Consider the following 25,456-nt stretch of genomic DNA (forward strand, 5'->3'; position numbering starts at 1 on the left):
GGAGGGCCCCCGTCCCCTCAGAGGGAGCCGCCGGGCCGAGGCGGTGACAGGAGCGGCAGCGGGGCCGGGGCCGGGCCCGGGAGGCGGGCGGGCCGGGCGGGCAGCGTCGCCGGGGTCCCACCGAGCTCCCCCTCCTCTTTGTCCCAGCGCGGCCCGGTCGGGCTCGCCGCTCCCGTCGGGCCTGGCGGGGTCACCTTCATGGGCGGGCGGTAGCGCAGGGCCCGGCGGTGCCCGGGGCCTGGTGAGGCTTCGCCGGGGACAGAGCGGGGAGCGGAGGCGGCGGGACCCGGGGCGATGTTCGTGCAGGAGGAGAAGATCTTCGCGGGGAAGGTGCTGAGGCTCCATGTGTGTACCATGGAGGGCGCCGAGTGGCTGGAGGAGGTCCCCGAGGACACCACGGTGGAGAAGCTGAAGGAGCGGTGCCTGAAGCACGTAAGGAGAGGTGTCCCGTCCCGTTCCCCGGGGCTGACGGCTACTCACGGGAAACCCTCGGGTGTGGTGGGTCCTGCGGCGCGCTGACAGGGAGCGGCGAGCCCCGGGCGGGTGTGAGCTGTAGATAGCGCCGAAATCTGGGTGCTTTCTGCGGTACGTGCCGCGTTCCGGGCTGGGACTGAAAATCATGGTCGAGGGGAAGGGCAGGCAAGTCCCCCTGTGAAGGAAACAGATTTTGCCAACGCCCTGTAAACGTCTTTTTTTTAAAAAAAAAAAAAGCTCAAGTAAGTGTTTTTGTGTTCTGGTTTCCTGGTTTGTTGTGTCTGCCACCACCCCGAATTACATGAAACTGTTCCATATACAAAGAAAAGGCGCGTTTCAAGAGTTTCGTGTGTTGGAAAAGGAGGATTTTGGGGGAAATTACTTTGCAACCTTTAGTTACAGAATTTGGCCTGTGTTTCGTGGTAGTGTTAAAGATCACCATCTCCTCTGTGCACTTTATAAACTGGTGACCATGGTTTGCAAGGGACTGGTGAACTGCTTTCTGATTATTTCCTTTCAGAAATTATAGCCTGGTTTCTTTCTTGTTTCTATTTAAGAACAAACAGGGAAAGTAGTAACTGGTGGAGAGCTTACCTTTTTTGAAAAAAGTCTTAGTACAGCCTTACCCCGCGTTGGCCCAGTAGCTAGTGGGATATTCGGTGGGAGGATAATAGACTTGTCTAATGCTCTCCCTGTGCTCTAAGGAGTAAGGTCTTAATGATTGTGTCCAAAGGGTAAATTACCAATCACTGTCTGGAAGAGAAAACTCATGAAAATGCACAGGCATAGTCTGTAGAAGTTGAGTGGAAATACACTGGCTCTTTGTACTCGCATGCTCAATTATCGTTGGTGTGTTTGTGGGTGTTAAATGTTAAGACCAGTGGTTTCAAAACTATTGGACTGAATTTTGAAGATCTGCCATGACAGCGTCTTACTTTAAAGCAAAAACATGATTGACAACAACAGTCTGTAAGGTTGTGAGCCATGACCAGGACTGTCCTAAAGTCCGTCATTCTGGAACCAACACAACGTGGTCCGGCAGCTTGAGTCAAAACCTGCTGAATTTCTTGCCGAGAGCTTTGCTGAGAGACGTGTAACTTTTCAGTGGCAAAAGCAAGAGCCTCTACTCCCATCTCTGGGAGCGCAATTACTAAATGGCATTTAATAGTGTTTTTTTGTCTTCAAAGTCTTGCAAAGACTTTTTTTTTTTTAATAAAATATGCTTGCAGTAGGAGAATATACCTGTGATATGTAATTGCTTAATCCCCCTTTGAAGGGTAAAAGGTTTTATTTTCTGAATGAGCACACTGTGAAGTAAGGGTGGCCAGCAGCCCAGGCACCTTCTGCCTCAGGCCTGCTAGTTGTTTGCTTTCAGCTAGAACCCCTGGAAACTACAGGTCACAGAACACACTTTTTTTTCTTGTCCTGTAGTCTTTGTAAGTGCTTTTTGATTTAGGGATGAGAAGGACTACGTTTGGGTTTTCTTTGCCTGAGGTAGGTGTGATTCTTCTTGAGGGAAAATGGGGGTGCCTTGCTGAAAGCTGTGGGGTTCAGGGCCCCCCACACTGTTATATTCCTGGAAGAAGTTCAGTGCTCCTCTCGTCCCCCTTCAGCACAGCTGAGTGATTAAGCAGAAGAGTGGTGCAAAGACTGCCAAAACAGGGTGGGGTAATGATTACATGCATATGTGTGGAGCTGAAAGGCCTTTAATTATCAGGAAGCTTAATTGAATAGATGCTTGCGTTGCAGTGCAAGTCAGGGCAGAAGACAGTTGATAACTTGGCATGATGTTTGATTTCATTCTCTCTGCTGCTTTGTGCTAATGGTGTGGATTTGCATAACCATTATGGATAATATATAGTTTTATGGAAGGGAAAAATAGAAATGGAAGAATCATGACTCCTGATCATGGCTACGTTGCAATGAATCTTGATAGCACCTTGAGATAATTTATGCAGCTATCTCTTGTGAGATGCTGATTAGTATGTTCCCTAAAGTCTTTGAAATCATTCTTCCAGGAAGCAGAGGAAGGTAATGTTTGTAAGAGATTTGAACTAGGAAGGTGGCCACTTTTCCCTCCATAACATTCAAATGCTTACTGATCTCCGAAGTGTCACTCTTGATGTCTTCCCCCGCCCCCCCGAATTTTATGGTTTGGGGTGTTGTTGTTACAGATAAAGAAAAAAAACAAACAAACCCCTCCTACTAGTTTTGTCTCTTGACCTGTAAGAATTCAGTGGTGATTGTTGTTAAACTGCTGCCTTTAGTAATGCTGTCTATGTAGTCTGTGAACAAATATCTGATAATACATCATTTCCTTTCCTAGTTATTTTTTAATTCGAGTTTTACCACCAAAGTGTTCTCTTGGAACAGTCACTTGTCCCTGCACAAGGCCCCAGCACCTCAGCGGGAGCAGGCCCTGAGCTCTCCCTTGGTTTCCTTAAAAAGCAACTATTCATTTCAGAACAAGAATTGAGAAGGGTCAGCTTAACCACAGAAACTCAAGCTTAAGTATTATTATGATTCATAATTCTTGTGCCCAGTGTTGACAGTCCAAGCACAGCCCTGCATGGGCCAGCGGTGCTGTAGACAGGTCCTGGTTCCGATACTCTAATGGCAAGAGACCATTGCTTCTTGCTGAGGCTCAGCAGTATTTCTGAAATACTGCTGTAAATTGTGGTCATGCACTTGGGATGCACAAATGTGGGCTGTATGTGTGTGTAAGCTCTACGGGTAATTTTCCTGGCAGTGTGGGGCAAGGTTTTAATGCTTCTGTTCCCCTTTTTCTTAAGCTGCCTCAGTGATACTCACCTGGGTTTTAAGGTATGATAAGGAGTATCTGTGGAACAGAGATGCAAGGTGCTAGTTCTCAGAGTACAAAGATAAGGTAAGGTAGGTTCATGCCCCTGGGCATGTTTTGAATACTTCGTGAGGAATGCAGATGGTTTAAGCCACCCAGGCTTAGTAGCAGGGAGTCTCAATGCTATTTTCAAATGTTTCTGTTAATAAATGAAAAATGCTTTTTCTTATTTTAAAAACAAACAGAAAGCCTTGTGGTTTATTAGGATTCCAAGCTTCGCAAATAGCATTTGGCATCACCAGGGCTTACAATGTCAGCAGTTGCTCAGGCACCTGTGAACAAAGGTTTCTCACCTGCCTGGCAAAGCAGCCTGCTGTAAACTCCAGTGTTAAAAAGAAATGCAAATATTTATGCTGGAAGCAAAATGATGAAACAGCAGATCCTCTCCTTACAATCCTTTTGTACAAAACCATGAGAGAGTGCTTATCTTCCCCAGCACGCTGCACCTCTGATTGCTGGGGGAGCAGTGCTTGTTAACCCCAGCTGTACCCTGCGGTGCCCCGGGGCGTCAAGGTGCACCCTGATTTCCTGGCTTCCTTTCACTTGTGTGACAGATGCTTCCACTGCACTGTCCAGGGAATTCCTCTCCCCCTCACTACCTTTCCTGTGGATTACCAGTGCTGTTCTCTAGGCAGGAAGATGTTTTCAGTTACACTTTAAAGCATTGTATTTAATACAGAAATACTGTATTTTGGCAGATGCGGTTCTCATGAAGCAAGATTCCACACTGGGATCTGATGATAAGTGGTGGTAGTTCCTGGTGGTCTGTTGAGAGCTACTGGAGGCACTGCCCGTTAAGATGTCTTTTCTAGTTCCAGGGCATGTTAAAATGTTAAGATAAGATAAGCATTTCACTAAGCAGTCTCTTTGATATCGGTACTGTCCATATATGCCTTATTAATATATGCAGTTGTTAATAAAGTGGTTAGAGGAACAGAAACTAAGAATAGGTGTCCACAGGACTCTTCTTTCAAAACAGCAACTTTCTTTTTTTTTTACTTTCACCTTATTAGTATTCTGATTGCACGCACACCCCACCCCTTTATATGTGCTAGGGTGTCATTGTTTAACCCCAGCCAGCAACTAAGCACCATGCAACCGCTCACTCACTCCCCCCCACCCAGTGGGGTGGGGGAGAGAATCAGAAGGAAAAAGGTAAAACTCATGGGTTGAGATAAGAACAGTTTGATAGAACAGAAAGGAAGAAACTAATAGTGGTAACAGTAATAAATGACTATAATAATAAAAGGATTGGAATATACAAAACAAGTGATGCACAATGTGACTGCTCACCACTCACTAACCAGTGCCCGGTTAGTTCCCAAGCAGTGATTCCTCCCAGACCAGCTCCCCTCAGTTTATATACTGGGCATGATGTCACATGGTATGGAATACCCCTTTGGCCAGTTTGGGTCAGCTGTCCTGGCTGTATCCCCTCCCAACTTCTTGTGCCCCTCCAGCTTTCTTGCTGGCTGGGCATGAGAAGCTGAAAAATCCTTGACTTAGTCTAAACACTACTTAGCAACAACTGAAAAGATCAGTGTGTTATCAACATTCTTCTCATACTGAATCCAAGACATAACACTATACCAGCTACTAGAAAGAAAATTAACTCTATCCCAGCTGAAACCAGGACATAGGGGGGAAAAAAGGATATAATAGGTCCGTGTTGTGTCCCATCCAGTCTCACCCCAAACATACACCTCCCAGCTCCCATTTTCAAGTTCTCCCTTTTGGGGTCTGTCTCTCGGGATCTGTAACAGTAATATTTTGAGCTTGTTCAGAGAGGTGATATTCCACTGATGTACTCTTAGGCATTTTGGGTAACTTACCAGATCAATTACAGGAGGTACTTCCAGCTGCTTCTAGGCTTTAATGTGTTCTTTGGCTTTTGTTCAGCAGTTAATGTGCTGAAGGATTAGTAAGAAGCTACTGTTACACAAAGCAGGACTCAAACATTCTCGCCTCAATCTTAGTGAGGCATCAGAACTGTACAGAAGTTCAGATGAGGAACTGAAGATCTGTCTTGAGAACAAGTGCATTATGTTTGGAAAAAGAGCAGGTAGCTGAGTTTTCCATCAGTTGCAGTCACAACAGAAGAGGTAATGATGGACTAAAAAGATTCCTGTGGACAAGGCTGGTGATACGTATTATGATGAACAGGACTAAATGCTACGTTAAAGTGAAGCACTGGTTTCAGTGGGGTTTCTGAAATGTGTGTTACGTGAACACACCCGTCTGCAGACATGGTAAAAGTGGCTTGGTAGAAACATGTATTGAAAGAAGTGTCATTAAAAGCTGTTTTCTGTGAGCAGAGCAGGTGAGGTCAGTATTAAGTGTCCTATTTTGTGGTGAGAACAGCATCAATTTTGTAGCTTTGGTAGGTTGTTATTTTTAATTTTGCCTTTCTGGAATTGCAACCACTGTGCTTTCTTTTTCCACTCAAACAAATTAGAAGCCTCTAGATGCACTGATGTAATGTTCTTGAAATCTATAGCTGTGGATCTGGGAGCCACTCTGATGTGAGGATGAGTCAGTTCAAGGCCTGCGTGTGCATGTGCTCTTTTTTCAGGATTTGAGCTTGATTTCCTAGTGAATTAACTGACATGCAATTTAGAATTATAATAAAGAATTGAGCATAACAGTCATATATTAAAAAATCTACTGTACACTGCTTATTTATGGTTGGGAAGAAAAGTTGTGAATGTAACTTTTGTCAGTGCTTTCAGCAGGAACCCAGGTTAGGGCTCCAGCAGCCAAGTGTGTTGATTTCAGCTTCAAACAAGGTGTGGAAACTGCTCTTTCTTTCCCAGTTTAAGGTCAAGTATACCAAAATCACTGCTGGCAGTTGCTTGTTTAGTCTGACAGTGTGTGTAAATAATTATTAGACGAAGCAGAGAGCCTCTCCTCTATTTTGACACTAGTTACAAATGAGAAACATACTGCATTATTATAGCCTTCCTTTCTGCAAAAAAACACTGGATGGTCTTTGTAGATGTGCATTCTTAGTTCATGATACTAATTGCTACCCCCAGACTTCTCACTAAGAGTGAGTGACCTTAGCGATCTGTTGCAGAATTAACGTAGCTGTGGGTCCTAGAGCATCCTTGCTTTGCTCCAAATCTCCATAGGCCTGACTATAGGACCAAGCACTCAAAATTAAGTGTGATAGAGATGTACTGTACTGCAAAAGTATAAATCCATGCACATAGGCTGGTGCCCTTGAAGGGCTTATTTGGGGCAACTGGGCTGTAACGTTAGGTCTTTGAAACTGTCTGTTTAAAGAAGTGTTTTAGAACATAGTAACCAGCGGCACTTAAATCATAGAAACATAGAATATCTCAAGTTGGAAGGGACCCTTAAGGATCATCAAGTCCAAGTCCCTGATGTAGCTATTAATTTAACAGTATCAGGGAAGGAAGGCTAGAATCCTTCCTTTTGTTGATTATTCTTCCCAGCCAGGAGCTTGGATACGCAGGTAGAAACCTACCACAGTCAGTATTGTTACAGCACAAATCAAGCCTCAGTTTCTTTAATAAAATACATTCTGTGCACTGGCCTCTAGTTTAAGCTATTAAGAAGCTGATAAATGATGGTACAGTTTGGATGTGGAGAATCTTAAGTGCAAAGTGCAGTGATTCATGCAGTAGGCTTATTTCTGTCTTCTGATCTTCAATATTTATTACCTTTTGCAGTGTGTACCTGGGAGCTTGGAAGATCCAAAAACCGTGACACATCATAAGTTGATACATGCTACTTCTGAGAAGGTGCTGACAGACACAAAAACAGTGTTGGAGGAAAACATTCAAGATAGAGGTAAGGTTGTCTAGTTTTTAATCCTATCAGCCTGGAAACATGAGATTGTGTTTAACTATTTGGCAAGTTCCAAACAGTAACCTTTTTAATATCTACTCTCTGCTTTGACATAGGAAGCTAATAAGGTGGCAAAAAAGGAAGAGGAAAAAGACTTCTGGGGTTTTTTTTCTTCCCCCAGAGAAAGCACCTTGAACAGTTTGCATTTTTTCACACTTCCCTTTAGGAGTTGAAAAGGAATTAGGAGTGTTCATTAAGTCAATAAGTTAAACAGATCATTTTTACCTCCTTTTAAAGGATTTTTTTTAAACCTCCAGGGCAGCATTTATCTTCCTAAATGATTAAAAAATACTTATCATGGCTGAGTATTCCAAGACAGACAACCCTGTCTGTGAAGGATGTTTGCTGAAGTGTATCAGAGTGTCTGCAGTTTAGATCTCATTCTGTCCTCTGCAAACATAGGTCAGAATCCATCACGCTATAGTATCACTGACTACAGTAAAGTATGTGAGGTATGTATTTGCTCCTGAACGTTAAACGTATAAAGGACAAAACAAGATCTAAAGATGAGAGCTGTCAGGACAGCTGGAGTCAGTTTTTACGAGGCAGCTTAAGCTAATGGGCCCTTCTGGAGATAAAGGGCAGTGGTGCACAAAGTGAGAGAAGCAGGACTGCTGTAGACTGAAATATTGTCTGAACCAGAAATTCAGCAGGAGTAGAATTCCCGGGTTTTTGCCTGAGTTCATGCAGGCTGGAGAAATGCTGCTGTGAATACGAGCAGTTTGGTGTCTCTTCCAAGGCAGTGTCACCTATCACCTTTACAGCTGAACAGGAGCTGAGAAGTGCCATCTTAGGCAAGGGACAGTATTTTTGCTGATTGGTGGTGTATTATTTCTAGGCAAGGCGCTAGCTCCTACAGAGTTTTGAATTGCAGTTTGCAGCATCTAAGCAGTATTAACTGTGTAGTCATAGTAAGCTCCCATGTGAGTGCCTCTTCACTCCTTTTCCCGCTGCAATGTGCTGTACCTTCCACGTGCCTTGCTTGTCAGGGCGACGAGATCGCAGCCAACAGCTGATTGCCACCGGCTGACTGCACAGGGCAGCCAAGAGTCAGCATGTGGATCCTTTCGTGTTCTGATCAGCTGGACAAATGAGGGTTAACAGCCTTCACCAGCTGTTGCTCTTGGCTGTTATGTGCTGAGCCAGACCAAGGAAACTTGTTGTGCAAAGTATGCTTTGTTTGCTTGTTACCTGCTTAATGCAATGGACTGAAAACTGCATGTCAGGCCATATCTGGTTGAAGGACTGCAGATGCTGCACAGGCCTGTTTTGAGTTCTAACTAGTGTGTCTGCATCTTTCCACCCTTAGAATGTATGTGGTGGTAACTGAGGTGCTAGAAACTTGTAAAGCATCATGTAGTCTCTAGAAAAAGGGTGCCTCGTAAGGGGAGAGTATTAGTCTTAAAAGCCCAAATCAAACTCATGCCAGGTCATATGGGATATCTGAGACCAAAGACTTGTTTGCCCTTGAGACTTGCCGTAGTGAGCTACCAGTGCTGCATGCCTGCTGTAGACCGTGAATTGTTCCACTGCCATTCACACACAAAAGTGAGCTTCAGCCTGATACTGGAAGTTCTTGTTGAAGCTTGGCATTTGCCTTGCTGCAGTTGAAGGAAGGCCCCAGCTTAGACCAAAAACCATCTGTGGCCTGTCTCTACTGCTTCCTTCTCAGTGGAAGCACTGAAAGTGCTGATGCTTTCTTACTATGATGAGCCAACTGATGTACTATTAATGTACAAGACAACCAGAGCCTTTCTTTAATGGTGGTGTGTGAGGAGAAGTAACCAGTAACAGTCCAAGCATAACTAATAATGGACCATGTTTTGAATTCATTGTGCACTAAGGAATTGCAAATATGAAGGGGAGTGTGTAAAACCATACAGGTTTTAAAGTGTGAAAAAGGTCTAATGCTACAGGGGAATTAATACAAAAATAATCTCCAGGAAAAATTGAATCTGTGAAGTATCTTACAAGAACTGTTTTCACATTACTTTCTAATGTATTTCAGTATCATTCTCTTTCTAGATGTCTTGCTTTTAATAAAGAAGCGTGCACCACCTCCGCTCCCCAAAATGGCAGACGTGTCAGCAGAGGAGAAAGTGAGTTTGGAAGACTTCTTGACTTGGCCATTTTGATTAACTGCTTTACTAATGAGCTGCGAAACGATTACTGTGGTGTATTCTTTTTGTTTGTAGAGGCAAATGCTGCCAGTTAAATTCTAGTGAAATTATTTCATATTTCTTCCAAACTTTGAGGAAGCTGTTTTTCCATTTTTAACTTTGATTGTGAGAACATTTGCCTTAGAATAAGACACACGGATACACTCTGTGGAAGTGGTATAGATTTGATCTTTGAACAAATGTCTAATACCTATATAAGCATAGTTCAGCAAGTGCCTTGCTTTGTCTCTGAAAACCCAATAGAAATATGTTGATTTGCTGTCAGGCTGTCTTCTGTCTTTATCTGTGTGTGGCTTGTCACCCTCTAACCAGGTCTCTAGAGCTGACGTGTTGACCCCCTACTATTATTTTTTTTATTTTATTGGAATGTAATTGTTACTGAGGGTCAGTGATGCTCAGGATGATGCTTATGCATGAGTGGTACTGTAGTTGATGTTATCGCATAAACACTTTGAGCAATGGTGTGCTTGACATTGTGAATTCCTAGGTGTCTCTACTTTGTCCTTGCACAGCTTTGTTTCTTCTTGCTTCCTGTAGGTATTGGTGTATGTCTCTGTATCCCTTCCTGTAGGTATTGGTGTATGTCTCTCTTCAGTATGGTCTTGCTGTGCAGAATGTCACTGTAAGAGCATAAGTTATAAGACTGGGAAATATTTGTAGTTTGTACCCTGCTATGTTTGTACCCTGGACTATAAGCATGTACTGAAAATCCAAGGCACCATATATCTCTGCATGATACTTGCAAGTGGCGAAGCACTTCCAGTGTTAAGCAGTTAAGTGTTAGTCTGTGCACAGTATTGGTACATCTCTCGACAAACCATGGGTTTGAAGAGAGCGTGCTGTGAGCAGACCATGGGGAGCAGAATATGGTCCTGGGCACAGAGGCCTCCAAGTTCCCTCCATGTTTGATACATCACTTTCCCTCTTTATGCTGGAATTTCCCTGCGTGTTTAGATAACAGACATAGGTATAAGGACTGAAAGTGGGGCAACCCAACAGGTCCAGTTTTGCTCTATAATTGCAAAATGATACTGGTGCTATTAATCCATTGTATTGCTAGACTGCTGTTTCTCATAGTTGCAAGTTACAGAGCACTGCTTGATGCCTTGGTGAAGAATATGAAACTGCTCTCCGCTATGCTGTGTTCTCTGTTCTGTGGATAATGGGTTATGAAACCTGATCATGTTTCCTATACTTCAGAGGAAACAAGAGCAGAAAGCTCCTGATAAGGACGCTATTCTCAAAGCAACTGCAAATCTGCCCTCACGCAATGTAGATCGCACCGTGGCCCATCACAACATGAGGGATGTAAGTATTAGATTTGACTTTTTTTAACTCGCACACTAACATCCAAATAGGCTTTTATCTTGTATAACCTTTTCTCTTACATGTGAATGCGATTGTCTTCTCTGGAAGAGAAATTCAGATGTATATAATGTATATTAAAGTAGATAGTTTAAGATTTAGATACAGGTCATACTATTTAGTGATAATAAAACACTCTGTTCTAAGTCAAGATTTTAAAGTTTTATTTGTCCATGGGAGAGCCACAGTAAACATATTCAAGATCTGGCAAATGTGAAGTTAGGGGGGGTTATTTCTTCAGTCTTAAATAGTTCACGTGTTTGCAGTTGTTTTTGTTGTCTCTTCCATGGTTTTGAAAAGAGAAATTAAGCATAAATTGTGACTTCAGTAACTGAATGCTGATAGAGTCCGTAATGCTTCTAACTGTGACTTCAGCAGTGTGGGGACTACTTTCACCCTTTTGTACTAGTAGGGGTATGAAGCAGCGAATCTGCCTACGTATTGCATGCTGTCAGTGTGCCCTAGTAACCCAAAGGGGACAATCGGCATTTAAGCTGTTTAATGGCCAACATGACCTACTGAGCACAAGCATATTAAAAACAAATGTCCAACTGAAATGAATTTGTGATGCTTCAGTTTAGAAAATAGCTTTGATCTGTGTCGTTCAAATTTAGATTACTGGAAAGCAAATAGTAGACTAGGAAGGCTTGTTGGTTCACAGAAGCAAGTAGCACTGGTACGGAGCTACTGCGATTCTCTTCTTACAACACTTCTGCAAGGTGGGAGTCAAAGTGTTTCTGTGAAGCAGTGAGTTTTCTTGAACACTGCACATCTTGTGGTGGTACTAGGCAGCAGGCTGCGGTAGAAATAAAAGGATCTTTCTGCCAAATAACTTTTACTTATGTGTAGCACTCCACAGGGAAGGCCCAGTGTTTCTTGAGAGACTAAACAATGAAAATAAAGCAACCTTCTGTACAGGGGGCCAGATTACTGCTGAGATACTAACAATAGATATATTAAGATTCAATGATGTCTGGTAACTTCCTGTCTAAATGTTTTGACAGTTTCCTTTCTTGCAGTTCCAGACAGAGCTCCGGAAGATCTTAGTGTCTCTCATAGAAGTTGCCCAGAAATTGCTAGCACTGAACCCGGATGCAGTTGAACTATTTAAGAAGGCAAATGGTATGAACATATCTTTATAGTTACTGGTTCAATCCTGGGAATTTGTTTGCTTCCATAGCAGAAGAGTGGGCTTGCAGAGTGAAGTCCAGACCCTGATGTAATAGCAAAGCTACTACAAAATTTGTGGCAAAGGTTTCACCCTGTGGATATAGATTGTATAAAACTTGTGAATTTATAAGGTCCCTTTGGGGTGGATGAGAAGTTCCACTTAAAAATAAAATAATTAGTAGTGAAAAAATCTGAAAACTTCGCGAGTTGCACTTTAGAGATGGTAAAGAATAGTTGAAAATGCAGAAGGAGACAGTAAAATGAGAAGAAAGTATAGCTGTTGCTTCAGTTTGTGGGAAATGCTTGCCCTTGAGATCTGCTACAACCAGATCCAGCTTACTTTCTAGATAAATGATAAATAGATCTTCAGTGAATCTCCTATATATTTACTTATGTGGAAATCCTGTGCTCATGTGAGAGTTAGCTGTCTTTTATTTGAGATCTTGGACACATCTGGACAAAGTCTTTGTCCTGGAAGAATCTATCTGAGCCAGACCAAGCTGAGTGCAGCAAATTAAACGATGAGATAGCAAATTTGGGACAGAAACAAAAGAAGGGATGGAAGAGAAGAATGGGGTTTGAACTTAACACATGCCATTCCATTGAGAAAGGGTTTTATTTTAGCTTGAAGTCAATCTGAACATTGTTTTGTTTGTGTATGTGTAGCCATGCTGGATGAGGATGAGGAAGACAGAGTGGATGAGATAGCTCTGCGACAGCTTACAGAAATGGGGTTTCCAGAAAGCAGAGCTGTCAAAGCCCTTCGATTAAATCAGTAAGTGTACTCAGCACACTGCCTGTAAATTACTTGATATGGTTAAAAAAAAATTTGCATTTTTTTTTTCTAAAGTCTCCTTAATGTGGGTCACCTAAAACTAGGTTGGAAAAAGCATTAACTCAAAGAACAGTGCTGCCTCAGGCAGTGCGCAGGTGCAGATGGGACAGGGAAGGGGAAACAGTGTTATACTTGCTCTGGAAAGAATAGCTGGTCTGCAGTTCACAAGGCTGCCAGGCTTGCTGTTTCCAAGTATTAAACTCACGTTTCCTTCCACTTTAGAGTTCAGATTTTACAGTGGGAAAAAAGCAAACCTAGCCCATCCACATTGGTCTTTCAGCTGTAGAAAAATACTTTGTGCTGATCTTTTAAAAACATTGCAAGAATATTGTGAAGTCTGGATAGCAACTGTAGAAAAATAGGAGGTAACATAGTTTTTCTCATGCCCTAAGAAGAATTAGCTGGACTGGCTCACTCCTGAGAGGGGTTCATTAGGCCATTCTTGAAAATGTATAAAGATAGAGAATCCACAACATATTCCAGTCACTCTTTTCCAGTATCTTTCCCTTGTGGCTCAGAAAGGCTTTCTCCCCTGATATCCTCCATCTTTCATGTTGTAACTGGAAAGCCAAATAGGCAAAGGCTTTCCTTTCTATGAACATGTAATAATTCCCATGTGTCAAGTGAAATTACATGTTCAGTTGCCCTAACATTATCTTTGCTTCTTCCTCTATATTCATTGGGAAGAGATGTGTTGGGGCGCTCTCAAGATCCTTTAGCTTGAGCACTTATGTTGCATAGCAAGTGACCGTGTTATGATCATGATGTTCTGTTCCCTTGGGCTGGCCTCTCCTTTGAGGGATCACAGATTTCTTCTTAAGCCAAAGTGGAGGAAGAACAGAGTGGTACATGTCCAAGGACAACTGCCTGTGTTGAATTTTGCTCTCGCTCAAGCCATATTGTGTATACAATGTTTTTCACCCTCTTTCTTTCTTGTGTTGTTAATGGCATTCCTTGATCACTGGATGGATGTCAGAGTGAGCTCCTTAAGAAGCAACAAAGCAGCTTGCATGTGAGATGTGGTTCATGTAAATCTGGAACATGCTTTGTTTGCAGTTTTGTCAACAGTTGCAAATAGTCAGTGTTTCTCTGTTGGGAAATGAAGCAGATGATGTGGAGAATAAGGTGATTCCCTCAGAAACACCTTTTAAAATCTGGGTTGCAGCTGTCCAAGTTGGACTTCATTCCTCTGACTTCCTGGCTTCAGAGAATATTGTGGTGCCCTGAATGCACAGGGAATTAAGGCACTCTGAGATTTGCTCCAAAACTTTTTTATGACTTTTCAGATACTAATTACCCTGCAAGTCAGTATACCATGGGAATAAATGCAAAGGCAAATGTATGTGGAACACTACTGTACATCTAGAGTGTTTCTCATCCCTATGTTTTGATTTGCTTTTCAGTATGTCAGTGACACAGGCCATGGAGTGGTTGATAGAACACGCAGATGACCCTACAGTGGATGCTCCACTTCCAGGTCAGACTCCATCAGAAGCCACAGCTGAAGCTGGCGCATCCTCTGCTGAAGCAGCTGCAGGTCCTAGCTCAGAAGCGGGTGGGGAAGAGGCCAAGGATGAGCTGACAGAAATATTCAAGAAGATCCGGAGGAAAAGGGAGTTTCGTCCAGACCCACGAGTACGTGCTGTTTATCTCGCTGTGTAACTTAGGATTGGAAGGGACTGCATGGGCACCATGGAATCCAAATAGATGTTTAGTTAATAAATGAAATGGGACATCTGGGTAGATGTATATTATGCTGGCTTGACGGTATTTTATTGGAAGTCTTTAGGGACTGTTTAAATTCAGGTTGCTGAAAGGGATATTACCTAATTAATGCATTGCTGTCTCAGATAGCAGTATCTAAATTACTGACACTGTTACTTCTGCACCTGAAAATTAACTGATGGGACTGAAATGAGCTGCCAGACTCCTGGCATTGCTTTTAATGACTGCTGTCTAGGAAGGAGGGGTTGCAGGGCAGGAGTAGGTCCTTTTGCTGTAGAAAAGAACAGAAGAGCGCTATTGTATTTAGGGGGCAAGAAAAAGTGTCACCAGCAGATTTAAGTCTTGCAGCAAATGCACAAGTTAGCGATTTTTTTCAGAACACAGTATTAGCTGAAGTGAAATTTGTTGTTATCACACTGTAAACTCACCAGGAGGTGCTCTTTAGAATCTAACACTTTGTTTTTTACAACTAGCTCTTTCTTAAGATTTCAGTTAAAAGCTGCAAATGTATTTGATGACCTGGGTACAATTTCTAAATGATTTAACATTCTCATAACATTATCTAGGTACACTTGTCTAAATACATAACACTCACTAGCAATATAATAAATCCAGGAAGTGAAATTAAATTGAGTGAATAGAACTACAAATGCATGTGAAGCTTGATCTGTCAGTGAGATGTGAACAAAAGCTTTGTGACCTGAGAGAAGTTCTAAATAAGGTGTTTCTGCCCTGCTCTTCTCCTTTCTACCCCAGGTACACTTGCTCTTTGCCTTGCATTCAGCTTTCAGTGTTGAGGATGGGAACTGCCTTCACTCTTAAGATTTATTCTTCTTCCATAATAAAGACACTTCTGATATAGGGTATTTGAAAACTTTGTAGTTAAGAATACTCAGCGGTCTACAAATGGAAACAATGGGGTTTTTTACCCCACAAAAAGTTCCTGCACAGAAGGTGAAAGGATATGGTTGTTCTCATTTCTGTTTTAAGTGTTCCATTTATTAAGCTGTGCAAATCTGATCTAGGCTGTCATTGCCCTGATGGAGATGGGATTTGATGAAAAAGAAGTGGTCGATGCACTCAGAGTAAACAACAACCAGCAAAATGCGGCCGTGAGTACAACGTCACTTCTGTTCCTTATTGCTACAATAGTCTGTTCAACCAATTCTTTTCATCGTTGAATTGGTTTATGTTTTGATCTGTCATAAAGCCCAACTGTTACTGGAGATGAAATGAGCACTATATATTCTGTGCCTCTTTCAAACTAGATACACAACTAGAATACAAAGGTTTTAAACTTCTGAGAGGAACTCAGCATGCGTGAGGTTGAGGCTGATCCGGTTGGAATAGCATATGTGGATTTTCTAAAAGCTTTTGAGAAACTCTCTCACCAGAGTCTGCAGAAGAGATTATGCTATCATGAGGAAGGAGGAGGTATTCCCAATAATTAATAACTGATTAAAGGAGAGGAATAAATGATCAAGCAAGAGGTTCAAGCCATGCAGTGTGTAAATTACCATTCTGCAGCAATGCATGCCACAGTTTATGGAATCAAAAAACATGTAGGTTTTCAAAGATTGATTAGTCCCCTGCTAGTGGATGATATGTTAAGGAGAATTATGTGGACACAGCTGACAGCCAAGGAATCCTCCCTTCTTAAGCATCCAGTCAGTGCTGCTTACTGTTAGAGAGAGGATATTGGGCTGGATGGTACTTCAGGCTGCTGCATTGTAACCATGTTGATGGGGTTTCTTTAGGCAGTACATATGTAGGATAACACACATCTTCCCTGAGCTTTGAAACATCCAAAGTTGGTATAACTTCATTACCATACCAGGCACTGCTGTTGTTCCTTTGAAATAGAAGTTGATTTCTGTGGGAGCAACACACAAATGAATAGTAGTCTAGTGTGAAAAGAAATGTATAGCTCAGTCTTTAAGTGTGAGAGGAAGAAATATTTTTAACATGCCACATTGTCAAAACTTTTGAGACACACTGATTCTAATGGAACCAATCATGAAATCTGTTGTGCCTGGTGATTTCTTTCAGTGTGAATGGCTGCTGGGAGACAGAAAGCCTTCTCCAGAGGACTTAGATAAGGGCATTGACACCAATAGCCCGCTCTTCCAAGCCATCTTAGAAAACCCAGTGGTACAGTTAGGGCTAACCAACCCTAAAACTCTACTAGGTAAGTCCTACTTGGGTTCCTGATATATGTATGCTGTCTCTGTAGTTTAGCAAATAAGAGTAGAGCCTGGATGATGACAGCACACTTTGTGGGCTAGGTGCAGCTCTGTACCCTTTTCCTCACTTTCAGCAGCTATATTGTTTGTTTGCTTCATACTGCAACTCAGCTAAACCCAGAACAGAACTTGGGGCTGTCCCAGAAATGATACTAATTTCCCAGGCTACTGGATTACACTTGCTGAACTCAGAACTTTGGTAGCTGCTGGCTGCAATGCTTTTGTGGATTTAGGAGACCTTTTGTGTGCTCCCTTTGGCCACGAGGGGAAAAATCAGGAATGTTTTTCACATAAAAAACAAGGCTATCTCCTGCTGTACAGCTTACTGTGTGTTGAGGCCTGATCACTGAGACAGAAGATAACTTGTGGAGGAGTAACCAAACAAGAAGTCTAAGCTAAGTAAGGCCTTGCCTATCAAAGTTGGGAGAACATATGTGAAAATACACTTCCCCTTGCTTGAGTTTCAGCTCTGTGGTAAAGTCTGTGTGCTCGTGGTCAGAAAGGCTGTGAGCACAGCAAGTACCCAACTGATGAGCCTGACAGCGAAACATAAATCTCTGATGAATTGGTCTCTCTGACTCTGGAGGAGGACACAGAAGAATGACATTGGCTCTGTGATGTATATAAAAAGTTCTGTATTTAGTCTTTGGCTTCAAAATTTATTTGAAGCAATGCTTTTAAATAAAGGGTGTATGTGCAGCTCTTGAAAGAGAGCTTTTAAAAATACTACTTTAAATGTAATTAGGAGAGTTTGCAAGCCTTTAAACAATTCAAGAGCAGAACCTTCCCACTCTGATTTCTGAACAAATGGTCTCTTCATTTCCAACGAGGGTTCCACACTGCAGTGCAGAATATAAATAGAAAATGAAATGCCATTATGTGCACTTGTAAAGCTTGGATGAACATCAGAGGATATATTCCTAATGATACATCTGCAAATTGCTTATGTCACAGATTTTAATAATGAATGTCTGCATTTAATTGGATACTTAAAGAATGTTGATAAATCTTTAGTTTTAAGCTCTTGAGTCTGTAAAAGAATATAGTTAAAGTGGTGAAAGGTGAGATCTGGGCTTTTCTGTAGACATGCTGCATGACCTTGAGCAAGGTATTAATGATGAGCCTTTCAGAGGTGCTGGGTACTTACAGCTCCCACTAATGTCAGTTGGAGCTTTGTACACTAACACTCCTGGGAGAATTAAGATACTGACCTTGGTGCCAGTCTGCCAGACTGTTACAACACTGACATTTTGGTGGCTTCTGAATAGGTCAGATGTGCAACTGCTTTTTTTGTCCTATTCCATGATAGCTGCTCCAAGTGTCCAGCAGCCCAGCTCAGTGTCTGTCATAAGGCTTATAAATTATTGCCTGGACCATTCTTCTGCCAAATTTGCAGCCTAGCTCTTGCAGTAGCTGCCTGGTTCCTTCAACATAAGTAGAAGAGTGAAAACTAGCACATTTTAAAAAAAAAAAACAAACCAAAACAACAAAGCTTATAAAGACAGCTGTGTACAGAAAGAAAAAACAGCTCTTAAATATTTGGATTGCTGTCACTGTTCAGAAAAGGAGGTAACTGTTCTGCACAGCCTTTTCCCTTCTGCCTGTGTCTAGGCAGGTGGAACTGGCTGCCTCCCTGACATCCTCTACTCTCCAAACACCAGGAAGAAGAAAGCACATGCTGCTCCAAGGGAAGATGCTGCTTCCCTTCTGGCTCTAGAGGTCTCTGTGAAAAGATAGAGCTCTGAGATTTGGGAGCTTAAGGGGCTACACTTTTGCTGGCTCTGCTGCTCGTTCTTGGGTAGCCTTTGCATACCTGCTTCTTATTTTGCTGGCTTAGTTTTCTCTTCAGGGATGTTATGAGAGAGTAGCCATAGGACATCCAAAGTGCAGCATAGGAAAGCAAATTTCTAAGATGGGCATTCATATGTGGATGAATCACATAGCATGTTCCCTGCTGCTGCATGTAGACATTTGCTAAGGCTTTAGCTCTTCAAACCCATGTCCTTGAGGTTTTGTGAGGTGGACTATAATCCAAGCTGAGTATTTAATCAGCCTCTGTCTGCAGTGAATTTAATGCTGAGGAACAGGGAAAACGTAACAGCCTGTAGCATCCCAGGCTGTGGAGACTTAGGCGTGCAAACAGTAAATGTATGATGTGTATTCCCACCACTTTTGTGTTTTGTGTTATTTTTGTGTGATGCTTGCCCACTGCCTTTGAGTTGTAGCTATTTCTAACTGTCCTGTTGTTGAAGCATCCCAAGCATTGAAGCCTTCACTGACTAAAAGACTAATTGAGTGTTGCAATTTCCATCTCTTGGCAGCCTTCGAGGATATGCTTGAAAACCCCTTGAACAGCACTCAGTGGATGAATGATCCAGAAACTGGGCCTGTCATGCTACAGATCTCTCGAATCTTCCAGACGCTGAATCGCACGTAGAGGGGAATGCCAGTCCACTGTGCCACTTCCTACTGTCCCTCGCTTCACCTTCTCCTCAACGGGAGGATGCATGGATTGTTTAGGGAGGGGGGTGGATGGAAGGGGAAGGAGGGGGGAGATCCTGTCTGAATGGGTCTCTCACATGAGAGCTTATGTAGTTACAGCCAACTGAAGTTAATTGCCTTGTGGATTTAGTGTTAGGGGAAGAGGTTTGAAGACTTGTTTATGTTTTCAGGTATTAGGTCTAAAATAAAGTATATCAAAAAATAGGAAAAGGTTTTGTGAAAACAATTAAGAATTTGATTGTCGGAAAGAAATATGATATTGCTTGTTAAAAAGGCCTGTGACAGTAGTTTTCTAGCCAGTTTTGCTAGCATCTGGCTAGTGTTTACAAAAGGTCACTGACCACTAGCATAAGATATTAATCATCTCCATACAGTATTAATTTATGGCTATATCAAATTATAAAATGCTTTTTTAAAATTGATTCTTAGGAAATGTTTTTTAAAAGTCCAAATATTGGGAGAGCAAGCACGTTTCTATCCAAACTTGTTTATCTTGCATTATAATTTAAACAGAATAATTCAGAGATGGAATTCTTTTAATAAATAGCATTACTTTTTCCTATTTATTTTCTGCGTTAGTGTTGTTGCAGTCCCACGGTGGTTATACTTGTAGGAGATTCTCTGTCAGCTACGTTAAAGATGCAGTATCTCTTTCACGACAGAACTTGCTACACCAAGACTTGGATTCTCAAGTAGGCTGCAGTTCCTAAGTTCACACTTTGCCACATCCTAGCACAAGGAGGGATATATTCATGTAGTAGGTTTTTTCCATTTTTATGTGCACAGTTTTGGAAAGAGAGACTTGTGGTTTTTTACTTTGTTTCAAACTGTTTACAAAAAAGCAAATAATTTGCATGGGTTTTTCATTGGTGATCTGTAAAGAAGCAGAACCGCTTAGGTTTTTATCTTGTTTAACATATTTAAAAGCACGCTTGAGATTATTATCATCTTTGAGGTAGAAGTGGTTTTTCTTGACACTTATTTTTACCTTGGAAATACCAAGAATGTCAGGCTGTGTCTTTCCTATCTTGTTAGAAGACTGACTTGAGATTTCAGACAGGAGTTGTGAGCTTTTAAGAACAGAACTCACTGTGAATATCCAGCTAGTTTTTATGATTGGGCTCTGCAGGTGTTTAACAGTCTGAACAAAAATGGTTTTTATTTTCAAGTGACTGAAACATGATTGACATCTGTCATGATCCCTGCCATGTCTTGTGTTTCATAGCCCTTTTTGGAAAGGCAGGCTAGGCAAGACCTGCTTCTCCAAAATGCAGAGTAACCAGATGGAGACCCTATCCTTAAATAGCACAAAAGTGTCCTGTCAAATAGAGAGATCCTGAATAGCTCTGCAAGTCACCTTTTTTGGGGGGGGGGGGGGCAGTTGGGTTTTTTAAACAAAAATGCAACAAGATGCAACCCGAAACCCTACAACAAGTTTTGGCCTGAACTTGGCATCTAATCTATGCTGTTATGCAGTCAAGGCACTGAAGTTGCCAATTTCACATAATTAATATGAAGGGTGGGGAGATCAAAACAGCATGAGATTTTATCTTGACTTACTATCCCAGGCTTTTTTTTGTTATTTGTAATTTCATATTATGCTTTACAGTTCATGACTACTGAAATATTTACTTCTACATTTAGAAATTCCAAGCTTTATAGAGATGCTTCTTCTGTTCAAATTGGACACTAAAACCATTTTCCCAGACTCTTGCTAAGAACAGATTGACAGCTTGACAGTAAATTGTAACCTTGTCCTAGAAATGTAAAAGCTAGGAACCCAATCCTGCAACCCAGTGAGTTCAGCACAACTACTCATGAGTAGTTGTGACTGTATGTTGTAGTGTTACGAAAGGTTTTGATTATTTTGTCCTTTTTTTTCTTATTCCCTGAAGCTTTTTGTGTGTAATACAAGACACTATTACTTGAAGCTTTTAATGTTAGAGGCGCATGTCCTTCTCTATGAATCAGGATTCTTGTAAATACTCCTTTTAATGAGTGTTTTTAGAAGACAAAGCTGGGAAAAACTACCCTGTAGTTTGGTGGGGGTTTTTTGGCTTCTGAATGAATAAGGACAGGTTCAGACTTAACAAACAGATACTTCGGTAGCAGTCTTGGTCTTTGCAGAATGTAAAGGCTTGTTAAAATGTTTCTTTTGATTTCAGTAATACATGATCAGACTCTGGAGTGGCTGTAGAGCTTCCAGACAGACCAGGCAAGGATCATCTGTCAACTTTAGAGTCATCTGAAAGTTTGGCGTCTGGTTTGCTGGCAGAACCTAGGGGACTAGCCATATGGCAAGAGTGAGCAACCCATCTTGCCTGTACTGGCAGGGGAGGAGCTGCCCCCAGGACTGTCTGTTGCTTCTGCCAGGGCAATGTGGGTGATGAACTTGAACCAGCTCCCCAGCTTTTAGGGGATTGAAGCTGAGCGCATTCGTGGTACGTGGTGTCTGACCTGCTTCAGAAGAGCAGAGTGGCTTGCTTCTAAGGGTGAAGGTTCTGCTGCTTGTGTATCTCTGCATCAGCTCCACAGCAATGGGATCAGGGTGTGATACTGCCAGGACCTGCTATTGAACTGTGCATGTTCTTCAGCATTATTTTGATCAGGGTGATAAAAGTTACCAGAGCTGCCTCCCTTGGTATGCCAGAACAGAATCAGTGCCACTGAACCTTTTATAAAGTAAGGAAAAAAAGTATCAGTGAAACAAATCATGCTTATGTAATAGAGGAAGGTAAGAATGCCAGGTTCAACAACATAACCTAATGTTGCAGCAGCAGTTAGAGACCTTAGGGATAAAGGAATACTGCATCTTTAAAATGCTTGAAGGCTTGAGAATATGTGGTTATTTCTGGATTTTGTTATTCCAGAGCTCAGCACTTACACAGCTGAAGTGTTGGAGAGTGTGTTCTTCCTGATCTGCCAAACAGTCTTTTTGCTTGGTATGGTTTTAACATAGTCCTGCTTGTCTTTTGAGAGCTTAAGTTTCCAGTGGCCAGTAGCTGAAAGAGGCCAAAACTTAGGAGGTGTGATGTTTGCAGCAAGGCATAGGAGTTGATCTAAAGCAAACAAAAACTACCCTTGAGGTTAAACAAACACTTGAGGAATTATCAAGACACCAGTGTTGTTGTTAGGGTATGAATTAGTAGCAGACTAGGGAGCTGTGTGTCCCCATCACACCTTGGGTGTATTGCTACTTCATCACAGTAAATGGACGGGGACTTAAGTCCACTGTGCTTGCAAAGGCATTGATTATCTCAGTTTTCACAAAACCTGCAAATAACTGAAAGATCACTGCTAGAAAGATCACTGCTATTGAGTCAGAATGTGCAGTCGGGTCTCCAGGCACAAGGAGTGTGTGTGGTAAGAGCTTTGCCTGGTGATAAACTGTCCTGTTCTGTGGCTGAAGGGTAAAGAACTGGTGGGTCTGGTCTGTAAGCCAGTGAGAGGTCCCAAAGCATGTGGGAATAGAAGTTTTTGTTAAAAAAAAAAAAAAAAAAAAAAAAGTTTTTGTGAGGAAGAACTACTCACAGGAGTAAAGATTTACAGGTTCAGGTCCTGTGCTTGCATCTCTGGCGTTCAAGTTATAACTAGCAAAGACGTGTCATATTTAAGTGTTTCATAATGCGGTCAAGGGAATATTTGGAAGCCTGTGAAATCAAGTAGTAAGGAAATGGGGTGGTAGGTGGCCAAGACAATGTCTATTTCTTACAGTTCTAGCTCTTTGCCCCATCAGTTGATACAGACAATCTTCTACCTTTTGATATTACACGAGTCTTGAAAGCTAGCTAGCTATTTATTTAAATATATATAACTTATAATTTTGTCATCAAAACACTGATATTTTTAATAGAAATGTACTATATGGAAGTTTGTTCTCAGGGCTTCATATTTATACTCTCTTTATAGGGGGATGCATTTAAAGGGATGTATTTGGAAAATATGCCAGTGGCTATTTGACAGCTTGGACCTTGATTGTCTTGACCTGTGAGCCTGAGCTAGCATAATTCTCCTAATAAACCTCTAGTGTCTGGTCCAGTCCAAAGAATCTGCTATTCTTTCTCTCCTTGTGAGCAGTGACATGAGTCTTCCTTTAAGATTGCTGCATCACTCCATGGAGATGGTCACACAAGCTTACCCAGCTGCTTCACAGTTCGCTGATCTTTACACCATTTCAAGGACACTTCTGTTCTCCATGCAGCTGGAAAATTGACTTGCACGGTTTCTAAAGCAGTCATCAGTGCACTCCTGCTCTTCTGGGATGGTGCAAGGTTCACTCCTGCAAGAGGTCTGAAACCTCCAGCTAATTGCTTCTTTTTGGCTGCTCACAGCCTCTATCACACACATGTCCCAGAACCTTGACCCCCATTTCTTTTCTTGCTCTTCTGGAACCAAACTTGTCTTTTGGAGATTGATCTTCATACCCAAGAAACGCTTTAGTGGTTATTGAAATCCTTTTTAGTTAAGACTGTTAGGATTATTTTTTTTTTTAGGCACTGTGAATCATGGGCTGAGGATCTTTTAATATATTTTGAAAGTTGTTTAAATAAGCATCGCACCAAACGAATGTATAGTAACACTGTCAGCAAATATTGCCTGTGGAAGAGATACAGAGGTTACCAGAGATCTCTACTTCAGTGGCAATTTTCCGAAAGTCGCGTGCACAGGATACCAAGTGTTTCATCCGAAGTAAATGCCCTGTTTTTCTACTTTTAATAAATAACATTTTTATTAACTAGCAGAATAGTGGCACTTGCGGCTGGGTATTTCCATCCCATCATAAGTCCTTGTACTTTGAGGCATAAGCAAACACTGACTGTATCCTCCTCTCTGGACTGATTATTTGTCTGAAGGACTTGTGTTGGCTGTTGTCAGAGGTAGGACAGTCAGTGAGCCCGGCCAGGGCGGCAATCCCCTTGTTCCTGCAGAGGAAACAGCAAGCAGCATGTATTATGTCTACGTGAACATGCTATCATGGTGGTGGTTCTCACCTGCATCCTGACATCTAGGTATAACAAAAGGGGTTTTTTTAAGGACTTCTTGCCCTAGATTTGAAGAACTTCAATGAATGCAGATCCTGTTTGCAGCATGTGAACTTCAATAAATGTAAATGCATTAAATTCTTACTGAATTTGGGTATAGTTTTATATCATGCTCTGGGGAGAGGGAAAAAATTGGATCACGTTTTAAACTAAGCCCCACAAAACAAAGTGTCTTTGTTGCAGCAGGTAACAGAGGCCTGTAGAGATTTTTAATTTGCATATTTTTATCATAGTTTAATGAACTGTACAAGAATGTGATTTGCTATCCAGCACTTACCACAAGGCAGCACCAGTAAAATTATATTGCAAGGTACTGACTTAACATTTTTCATTTCACCTGTGTATAAAATAATTAGGTACAGCATATGATAATTTTTATATGGCACTGACACTGATGTGTGGCATGCACAGCTGTTTCTAAGATGTAACATTACTTTTATGAAGCTTAACTAGGGCGGACGCCACTGAGCCTGTGGAATTCAGGGTTCATTCTGGACATGCTCGCGTGGGTTTCTGACCTCTCCCTGAGTGGGAAAAACAGCAGGCTTTGCTCCTGTATAATAGCCCTCCAGGCACAAAGCAAGAAATGCTACTAATTGGTTATCCTTTTAAGCAGTCACTGTTGTCTACTGAAACATATTCCTGGAAGTTACCAAGGTTTTTAGCAAAGCCAGACCTGTTCAGACTGAAACAATTACGTACCTTTAGCATGTGGAGAAGTTGTACCCATGGATGAGACTAGAATGAATGCTGAGTCTTTAAACCTGCTCACACATACACACTGAAGACACTGATGTTATGTGTGTTGTAAATTTATAATATATCTTAAAAATAAAGTTTTTTGATTTATTACAAGGTGTTCTGAAACATCTTTTTCAGGAGCAGCAAAGGTTTATGAATCCACATCGTTCAGTGTTCCTTGTATCTGCAGACTGCTGGAATTGTTTCTCAGAAAATAAGATATTTCGATAGCTGGTCAAGAAACCTGTAACACGATTTGTGCAGAAAATCCTGGTTTGATACATGGTTTTGCACCTGGAAGTTATTTCTCTATTTTCCAGGACAAGTTGTGTCGGTAAGATTAATTGTAAGGGCTATGTGAAACAAGATTTGGTGATCCCCTGTGATGGACCGATGCCATTTAGAGGTATTTATCTCGACAGTTGTTGACTGATAAATTGGAAGCC

The 25,456-nt window shown here is 41.8% G+C and overlaps 1 protein-coding gene across 3 annotated transcripts; it reads left to right on the forward strand.

Annotated features, from left to right (window-relative positions):
- Nucleotides 1-25,124, forward strand: UBAC1 (UBA domain containing 1). Of its 3 annotated transcripts, none has more exons than XM_069771141.1 (10): nt 4-432; nt 7,030-7,150; nt 9,233-9,306; nt 10,588-10,695; nt 11,757-11,874; nt 12,589-12,697; nt 14,161-14,392; nt 15,508-15,594; nt 16,532-16,670; nt 19,047-25,124. In XM_069771141.1, the coding sequence occupies exons 1-10, from the start codon at nt 295-297 to the stop codon at nt 19,160-19,162; spliced, it is 1,242 nt and encodes a 413-aa protein (XP_069627242.1). In that variant the 5' UTR covers nt 4-294; the 3' UTR covers nt 19,163-25,124. The 3 variants fall into 3 exon arrangements, with proteins under 3 accessions (XP_069627244.1, XP_069627242.1, XP_069627243.1); XM_069771142.1 differs by having other exon boundaries at nt 6-432; nt 11,772-11,874; XM_069771143.1 differs by lacking the exon at nt 16,532-16,670 and having other exon boundaries at nt 1-432.
- Nucleotides 25,125-25,456: the final 332 nt, after the last annotated feature.

This window comes from Haliaeetus albicilla, chromosome 26 (assembly GCF_947461875.1).
Source record: "Haliaeetus albicilla chromosome 26, bHalAlb1.1, whole genome shotgun sequence".
Taxonomy (NCBI): Eukaryota; Metazoa; Chordata; class Aves; order Accipitriformes; family Accipitridae; genus Haliaeetus; species Haliaeetus albicilla.

Excerpts from the sequence above, each read along its gene's own strand:
- UBAC1 (XM_069771141.1), top strand. The coding sequence starts at position 295 with ATGTTCGTGCAGGAGGAGAAGATCTTCGCGGGGAAGGTGCTGAGGCTC. Across the intron at positions 15,595-16,531 it reads ACAACCAGCAAAATGCGGCC|TGTGAATGGCTGCTGGGAGA; the intron begins GTGAGTACAACG and ends GATTTCTTTCAG. Across the intron at positions 16,671-19,046 it reads CAACCCTAAAACTCTACTAG|CCTTCGAGGATATGCTTGAA; the intron begins GTAAGTCCTACT and ends ATCTCTTGGCAG.